Source organism: Bacillus rossius, chromosome 16 (genome assembly GCF_032445375.1).
Source record: "Bacillus rossius redtenbacheri isolate Brsri chromosome 16, Brsri_v3, whole genome shotgun sequence".
NCBI classification, from domain to species: domain Eukaryota; kingdom Metazoa; phylum Arthropoda; class Insecta; order Phasmatodea; family Bacillidae; genus Bacillus; species Bacillus rossius.
Window position 1 is genome coordinate 22,643,168 of NC_086343.1, and position 9,396 is coordinate 22,652,563.

Sequence of the window (9,396 nt, forward strand, 5' to 3'; positions counted from 1 at the left end):
ACCTTTCACCGGCCCTGATTCTGTGTACTGATGTTTGTTCACAGGTGACGTCAGGATTCGAGCTATACGTGACGTTCGAGCCACTGGTGACGAAGCACAACGCCATCAATGCGGTCAACAAGCTGCTGAGGTGGATCAAGAAGGAGGAAGACCGCTTGTTCATCCTCAACGCGCCCACGTTCTAATGTTTTAACCGCAACTTTCCCCCGCCCGGCCTCGCCCGGCGGAGAGAGCGGTGTGCGCTGTCTCATCGGACACCGCCGGTTTCCAGTTAGCGCTGGTATTTTCGGTTGTCGAGGCCCCTTGAGAATCGTGAGAGTGTGTCCTAAGCACTGACGTAGGGGCAGCTGTGGTTCAGTGGTCAGGTCGTGCCTCTCCCACCGATGTGATCTAGGTTCGTTTCCCGACAGCGTAGCACCTGAATTTTTCGACAAGTAGGAAACATGGCGGACGTTGGCTTGAGCCGGTAGGTTTTCTTGGGATGCTCCCGTTTCCCCCCACCCATTCACGCTGTCAGTGCTGCGATCTCTTCTTATCGTCTCTGATGACCTTGATGTCGACGACATTTTAAGCCCTCTCAATCATCCGTTCCCCAGTAAAGACAAGTAAAATGTCATTGTTTGGACTATGTTGGTGGTTTTTACCAGTATGGCAGCATTAGGTATATGTTCAGGGTGTCCACAGTTAGTACTTTCGTACTAGATCTAGTACTTTTATAAGTTTTTTAGTGGTCAAGTACAGATCTAGTACTTTTTTCTTTAATATAATATTATTACAGTAACTCCAATATGTTTTATTATTAAGCGTAATTATTTTTAAAAACTATGAAATGTATGTGTGTGTTTGGTGTGATATGTTTAAGTTAGAGCATTGCAATGTCTTAAAAAATAATTTCCTAAATTGTTAAAACCATAACAAATTATAATTTAGTACTTTTTTTTCAAATCTAGTACTTTTTTTCTCGCCTAAGTTGGTACGAAATATTTTTTTCCTTGTGGACATCCTGTATATGTTAAAAAGATATTTGAGGGGGTTGGGGGATGGGACAGATTCAACATGGACTAATTAAGCTGGTGCAAAATGTAGCTGGCTGTAACTTCCTGTTCCCAGCTAGTACGAAGACTGCATGATGTTGGACGAGGTGGAGTTAAGATTTAGTGAAATGAAGGAAGGTTAAGTGGAAGGAATACAGTGACGCTTTTGAGAAATTTTCCCGCAGAGGAAGTGCCTGCCTTGCTACCTGCTGGGAAACGTCCTGTCAAGCAAATTTAGCAGCTGTCATGACCATGATTTTTTGTAGTCATCTAACGCAGGTGTTACGTACAGGCAAGTTTAAAGTGCCTGCAGTTTCCTGAAGGTACACTGCTGTAGTGGGTGATCTCTGCTTTCTCTGGCAAGCATGAGGCCAGTTGCTCAGAAGCTTGATGTTGCGGCAGAGTGTCGTACAGGTGAGTGATTGGTGCTTATAAATGAATGAATGAATGAACAAATGAGCGAATGAATGAGCAAACATAATGGCTAGCGATAGCAAAAACTGGGGAAAAAAAAACCTGGAAAAGTTAGGGAATTTTTCACACAGTAAAATGTCGGGAAAAAGTCAAGGAATTCCTTAGGTGGCCAGGGAATATCTTTTATAATTTTTTTTCTTAATGAGGTTACTGTTAAGATATGTATTTTGGTTTGTGCCATTACCATGTAAACACCCTTGCTTTATTAAATTATTCTTTCATGCATAGTTTTAACCTTGCCATAAATACACATTTCTAAGCTATTCAGTCAATGTGTTTGAATTTTCGAAAGTTTTAGACAAATGACTGACATTAGTTGTCAAGGAACATTTTGATCCAAACCTGGAAAAGACGGAGAAAAGTCAGGGCATTATATTCGACGTAGAGCTTATTACAGACATCTGTGCTCCTGAACCAGAGTTATCTTTAATTGTCAGCGTGAAGGCTATTAGCAGGGTGTAGTTTTACTTGGCTGGTGGAGTATGCGTCTTACTTCTCTTCCCCACATGTTGATGTGTGGACATTTTTGGCCAGGGAGTCAATACTTCACTGGGAGTATAGAGAGTATAGAATGAACCGTACAGAGCTGCTGCAGTGGCTTGGTGAATAATTTTACTACGTACATTATAATTTTAAACAAAAATAATTTCCCTTACAAGTTTTTTTGTTATTGTATATATGTGATCTAAATTATTATTTTTGGACATATGCCAGTGTTGGTTTACATTATGTGCCACAGAAAAACCTTAATGGTGTGTTTTCTTGCAAGAATGGTGTATTTCTGAAATCTCGAAACTCGACCAGGGCACCTCTGGTGCATGGGCTCCGGAGGATTTTGTTCTTCCTGCCCTTTCCTCTCAACGACCTTGAGTTCGAGAGACCCGTGTGCTCCCTGACGGACGAGACGTCGAGGAACTTGAAGTGGACTGAAGTGGTGTGGTGTACCCTTGGCTAGGATGCGAGCAGTTGCCGTGTTTGTTCGAGTTAGTTAGGGGAGGGCACATGGTCTTGCCTACCCATGGCTTCAACCCACCTCCTCCGCCAAGAGTCGGCGCTTGTTGGTGGGAAGAAATTCCAATTTCTGGCGAAGAAAATGAGTCAGATGGACAAGGGTTATGTTCTCACAGTGATGTATTACTAGGGAAAAGATTTAAGTGGTATATTGAGATAAAACTGAACTAACACATAATGTGTGTCTGTACACCATACAAACCGAAATGCACCTTAATGCTGGATTTATTTGTGAAATAAAAAATAAAATATAATTTGAACAAAATATTACCTAAAACACAAAAGTTTAAGATCTCAAATTTAATTAACCTTATTATTTTAGCATGTAGTAGTTAATAACAAAATATTCAGACCAAGCGGATTGTAAAAATTAATTATTCATGATCCTCCAAGTGATTATGCACCTATTTGAGGTGCAATTTGTTTGGCAGTTAATTTTCTTTAAGTAATGTGTTTTTGTTGCATTATTAATCACACTTACATAAATACTAGTAACCTAGTCAACCTTGTGAGAATCGGTAAGAACTTATATAAAAGGCTTTTCTAAATAACAAATTAAATAAATGAAAATATTAGAAACTATTTCAAAAATATTCATGCCAAAAGAGAACAAAAACAACATGAGGTCACCATGGCTTTCATTTTACATAATCAGCTGATATACTGTGTTACACATGAAAAAAAAAAAAACATTAGCTAACAAAAATATCCTGAAAATTTGGGAAGGGCAGTCTACTGCAATGCCACAAAATTTACTGAATTTTAATTTCTGGTTTGTTTGTATATATCCTACAAGATTTTATTTAAATAAAAAGATGAATTGTGTGTGTATGTATGTATGTGCACACACAGACATATACATACACAGACATCTTCTTTTGATAAAAAATATCTTTTAGGAAAATTTTATTAAGTCCCAGAAAAAGTTTTGAAATGGTTTCGTCAGGTTTTCTGTAGACATCGTGACCTTCGCTTAAAACAACTGTGAAATATTTATAAAATACTTATAGTTTGTTAGCTTAGTGGACAGTTTAAGGGCAGTACTATTTTTCCTGAGACTATTTTTAAGAATCCATGGAATAATTAACAACCAAGTCTTTGGTTATTTTGTGTGCAGTGTATGAGGTGATGTTTTTTTTTCTAAACCCGTATGATAATTATGCAACTGGGAATACTAGTAAACAAGATGAGTGTTTTAATGGTGATGACATATTGCCATTGCCTTTAAAAATATGGATGTTGTTCGTCTGCACTAAAGGTATGTCTTAGTGAGAAACATTAGTGTCATATTTGACAGAACAAAATTTCAACCATGTAAAATTAAAAGGACAAAACCGAAAAATTAGATTTATAAAACTCGGATGTACCACATGAGAAGTGGTGATGAAATATAAATACAGTATTTGACATTTGTTGGTGTTTTATATTGATTGGTTGTTTATACTGAACTTATGTGACGAAAATCTTACTCATGTCATAACTGTATTTGTATTTGTATTGTTCTGTTGAAAAATTTAATTTGAGTTGTATTTTAGTAGGTAAAACCTGTATAAAAAAACATAGTTATTATTAACAACAAACACGCTGGAAATGTATTGCATCATGACTTAGAATAATTATGTATTTTAAATTTTAGAAACTATAGGTAGTTTTTTTTAGAGAAATTCCATTGCTGAATACTCCACAACCATTGTAATCAATAAAAAAATTGCCAGAAGCATCAGAATTGTAATAGGCGGTGCAAAAAGTTGTTTAAATAGCTTTATGCCTGTCTAGGTGATTTTCCTCTTATACCCCAAGATATGGTCAGTATTTCATTCTGGAAAAAATTTTTTTTGCATCTTTGATGTTGCTGTGCGTATTCATGTGATGATTTTGCCGAATGTAGCGTAATCAGATGTTTCTTTACAAAAGTATTTTGCGAACACCCAAGGTAACTATTTTTATTTAATTATATAGTTATGTCTTAAAATTTTTTAATGTGGGCCAGGTGCTAATTGGAAGTTTGTAACAGTAGTGAGAGTATTGCAAATTACACTTCCAGAGTTCCAAAAAGTTGAGTCCCAGAGTTATGGTAAATGTAATAAGGCTAATTGAAATGTTATATGGCATTGCCTTTTGGATTATTGTTTTTTTACATGTTTACCGTGTCTTGAATACTTACTTATATTACTCATTCCAACTAAAAAATTAATTTATATTTATTATTTGTATTATTTTATTACTGGTACTTGCATGGTATTTGGAGATATTTTTAGTACCTGTAACATTTATGTGGATTTTTCTGTTACATTTGAACATATGATTTATTGTTATACTTTTTTGTAATAGTACGTAGGTAAAAAGTACTTATGCTTGGATTGTAATGTATGAACATGTAAGAATGCTAGTGCCATAGTGCCATAGTGTTGCTCTCTCTGATTATCGAAAGATGTGTGGTTTTTCAGCAAAAATACATGCGTATATTGTTCTGGTCAGCATTTTTGTTTTGTATTTCGGACATGTTACTCTACAAAAACAGCAATGATGTACAATTTATCTTTGCAAGTTTCAGTTCTGATTGGAATTTATGCTTTTGGGTCCTCTCTACTTCTTAGTCAATTTGTAACTTGTTCAAGTATTTACTTTCTCTTTAATCATATTTGTATATACCGTATTTACTCGCATATAGGTCGCCATCGCAGATAGGTCGCACCCATAATTTGAGGTCTTCAATTTGGTATTTAAGATTCCCCCTATATAGGTCGCACCGGTAATTCATTACCGCGCCGTGCACGGAGAAAGGTCATTGTACTCGATCAGCTGCTGTTACGACGCGGCGTAGCCGCCGGCTGGCTCTCTTTGTTCAGTGAGCTGCGCATGTGCAGTATAACTCACTCAACGCTCCGCCCAGACTCGTGACCTTGCATCAGCAGCCAGCCAATAGATGCGAGCTTAGCGGAAAAAAATATAAGCTCCACCTCCCGTGTACCAATTTTGTCCAGTTCTAATACCAGTTTATTGGTATACGCACCAGTTTTCTCTCTGCCGTGACATGTTCCAGTTTACGTCAATCTTGATGACTTGATACCAATAATTAATAAATTACGATCCCCAGAAATAAATTGTTAGTTTAAAAAATATGCGTCAACTGTACAATACTTCCGAAATTATAAAATACGTATAAAACAGTTACCAAGACTCCGCTCATTTTATCTTGTGAAGTTTGTCTCGTACCAGTATTTCGGCTAAGTTGTGACATAAATACAGTATCAGAAATTAACAATCAACCACGTTCATACATTCGTGAGTTTACGTTTTTCCCTCGTGCATTTTAGATTGTCTCCTGCTATAATTACTCGGACTTTTACACGCCTAGGCTTAAATTATTACATGTTTAGAAATAAAAGCAACTTTTCATGTTATAAAATATGTATATTTTGCGATTTAAAATGTTCATTGCCGACTATAAACGTTACGTTTTTCACAATGTTTTTAGGCCTACTAGCTAATCTTATCTACTCTTAAAGAACCCACTGTATTTTCTGGTTGTTTATGGTTGTTACGTGACGTAAATAGCGGGATGGATTTGATTTTTGAGTCATAATTTGCGTGAAAGTATTGTATTGGACTAAATGGGAACTAAACAGGACCTGAAGAATATAGTGCAAATAACGGGAAAACGTAAATAACGGTAACGTAAATAAGGGTTTCGCTGTATGTGTACATTGTAAATAAATTTGCCTATACCTATATAAAATTCTTTTTCGCATTTTAAAGCAAAATATTGCAAAAAAAATTCCTTAAAAATTTTAAAAAAATTTTTCTTCACATATAGGTCGCACTTCACTTTTTCCCCATCAAATCTGGTAAAATTTCTGCGACCTATATGCGAGTAAATACGGTAATTTATGTCCTGTCCTTTCTATCCCTTTCCTGTATAGTAGCTGTATATACTATTTATTGCAGCAGCACATGTTAAGCCCAGTCCAGAATGTGCAGTCGGCAGTCGGCAGTCTGCAGTTCGCAGTCGTGCAGTCGGATATTAATATACGCATATCCCTTTCAAACTTCTCAATGAGCAGTCGAGCAGTCGGCAGTCGGCAACTCTGCAGTCGGCGATCGCCAAACTTCATCTTGGACTGCTGACTGCTCGACTGCAAGTTGTCTGCTAGCCAATCAGATCGCAGTATTTTGTCGACGTCATTTCGTGTGTGTGTGTGTATATATATGTATATATATATACGGGATAAAGAAGAAGAGTTTTGTAAACACAGCTATATGTACATGTGTTTTTAGTGTATTTTGGAATATTTTTGGCATGGAAGAAATCAATCACGAACTTTTAATTGACCTAGTGCATTAAAGGCCGTGGCTATACGATCTAAATAAATATAGTTTAAAAAACTAAAGAAACATGCTTTTAAAGATTATCAAACTTAAAAGTAAAAAATAATTTTAAAATTTAATTTATGACAATAGTATATAAGCAATACTAGTATAAATGAGGAAAAAGCATGGGGTGCTTAATATACAAAAAATATGGCACAAAGCGCCTCAAGCTTTTTTCTCGTTTATACTAGTATTGCTTATATACTATTGTCATAAATTAAATTTTAAAATTATTTTTCACTTTTAAGTTTGATAATCTTTAAAAGCATGTTTCTTTAGTTTTTTAAACTATATTTATTTTTAACTTTTTAGTTTGATATTCTTTAAAAGCATGTTTTTTTTTTTTAGTTTTTTAAACTATATTTATGTATAATTATCATAGGGAAATGAGTTACCGACACTACCTATTACCATCTGAGATAACTATTTGGAGTTGCAACGTCACAAAGAAATGGTAAAGTCTCTCCGAATCATTTACAGTTAGATGTATGGATATAATCTTAGAATTTACCGGGGAAAAAAAAAAAAAAAAAAAAACAATTATTTTTTTCGGCGTGGCCGGGAGTAGAACCAACGATAGCTGAATCCGAAACCTAACGTCCCAGAAGTCGCGCGCCTTAGACCGCTCGGCTAACGAACGTAATGAAATTGGTGGGACATTTTACAGTGATGAGTCACTCACTCTTAGTCGAAAGAGTTACAGACGGACAGACAAACATACAGGTGAAGCTAATATAAAGCATGTAAAATAATGTCTATAATTTGCTGTACCCATACCAAACGAATTTTAGACATTTGTAGTAGCGGCGACAATAGACTAGAAAGATCCCTACTTATTTACTTTTGATCAGCTACGTGTCATTTTCACTTGTTTTATTTACACTGACGAATCAAACAATACCTACCTCGGCTATTGATTTCGAATTGTGAAATATATGTATATTTGTATGCATACAACTTGTTATTTCTTTGGTAGAAAGCTAGCCGAAATGCGTAGCCTCCCCGACCTCCCTCTGTTTTCTATGTCCCCGACTGCAAACTGCCGTCTATTGTGAACATGGCGTGGCTGTTATACGACTGCCAACTGCCGACTGCCAACTGCCGACTGCACATTCTGGACTGGGCTTCAAAGTTTAATAGATTAGATGAGAAAGCTTTGGCTCATAGTGTGACCAACTTTCAGTGTACAATATCACATTTATGTGTACAGTAAAACACACGTACAGCAAACATGCTTAATAACGTTTACGCAAAATACTAAATTCTACATAATAACTATCAAAATTATGAGAACTGAGGTAAACAATTAGAAAATGGAAATTAAATATTCACTTGTCTAAAAACAACTTTGTATTAAAAAACTTAAGTAAATCCCTGGATTTTTAATTTTGTTGCGTACTTTACAAAAGGTTTATTTTCTAATTATCATTTGATAATGCAAGTATTACATGCTTGGATTTTGGAATCTCCTTTGGGATAACTTTGTTTTTACAGCACACCTAATAAGCTGAACTTGATGGGACCAAAATAGAGTTTACCAAAATTACTATGTCATATGTGCATATAGCCAACTGGCTGGAAGTCTAGATCAGTGTTAAATATGGAAAATCCGTAATACTTGGCAGTACTGGGCATAGAAAGACATTCAGGTGTGTAAGTTAGATTTACAAAGATAAGGGTAAGTTTTAAAAGAATTGTATTTAGGAGTGCTTATTTATATGTAAGTACATTTTAAAAACTTTTCATTTACTCCTAACAGACAGGTTCTTTTATTTTTCGGTTTAGTTTCAAGTTGGAGTACGTAGCCGTGTGGGAGGAAGCACTCTCTTCAGAAGTAACTTCCTTTCAAATATACTCTTTCTTTTTTGTTCCTTGTCTTTAGAGTGTCGATTTGCATACCTTAAAAAGAGAGGAAATAATAAAGTTATTACCTGTTTTGAATTGTAAATTGAATAATGGCAATTTCTTTGCAAAGTAAAAAAAAATTAAAACCAGCCAACTTTTTATTGTTTGTATTTAAGTGCTAAATCAAAAAACAAAAGTGGTTACCACAATGATTATTAATTTGTGCAGCAGTGGAATTGCATCACTTATTTACTACTGGAAGAATATCTGTTCATGCTTTCACAAGCAAAATCTGGCGGATTGTACCAGTGCCACATAAAAAAAGAAAATTTTTAAATCCATAAAAGAATTTTTCTGTCAGAGTTTACAGCAAAACTTCCTATTTAAGGAAATATTTCCTATGTATACCTAGAAAATTACTTCAATATTTTGTGTGTCCAAGTAAGGCATTATGTTTTGCATGTTGGCTGCAAATATTTAAATTAAAATGTCTTATTACATTTTAATCTACTTGCAAGGTAACACTTTTTTTTTTCAGTTTTATTATTTGTAAGAACATGATTTTGTTTCATTACATTTCAGTTATATCTTAATGAAAACACACTTGTCATTGGTTGAAAACAAATATATTATAGCTGATTTCTTGATTGTATAACATAAA

General features: G+C 35.2%; 1 protein-coding gene across 1 annotated transcript in view; it reads left to right on the forward strand.

The window, feature by feature from the left end:
* Nucleotides 1-4,996, forward strand: part of LOC134540192 (vacuolar fusion protein MON1 homolog A) — a 23,424-nt gene extending 18,428 nt beyond the window's left edge. Inside the window, exon 8 of the mRNA XM_063382763.1 lies at nt 45-4,996. Coding sequence (XP_063238833.1) covers nt 45-185 — 141 coding nt within the window. The 3' untranslated portion in view covers nt 186-4,996. The remainder of the gene's footprint in view (nt 1-44) is intronic.
* Nucleotides 4,997-9,396: the final 4,400 nt, after the last annotated feature.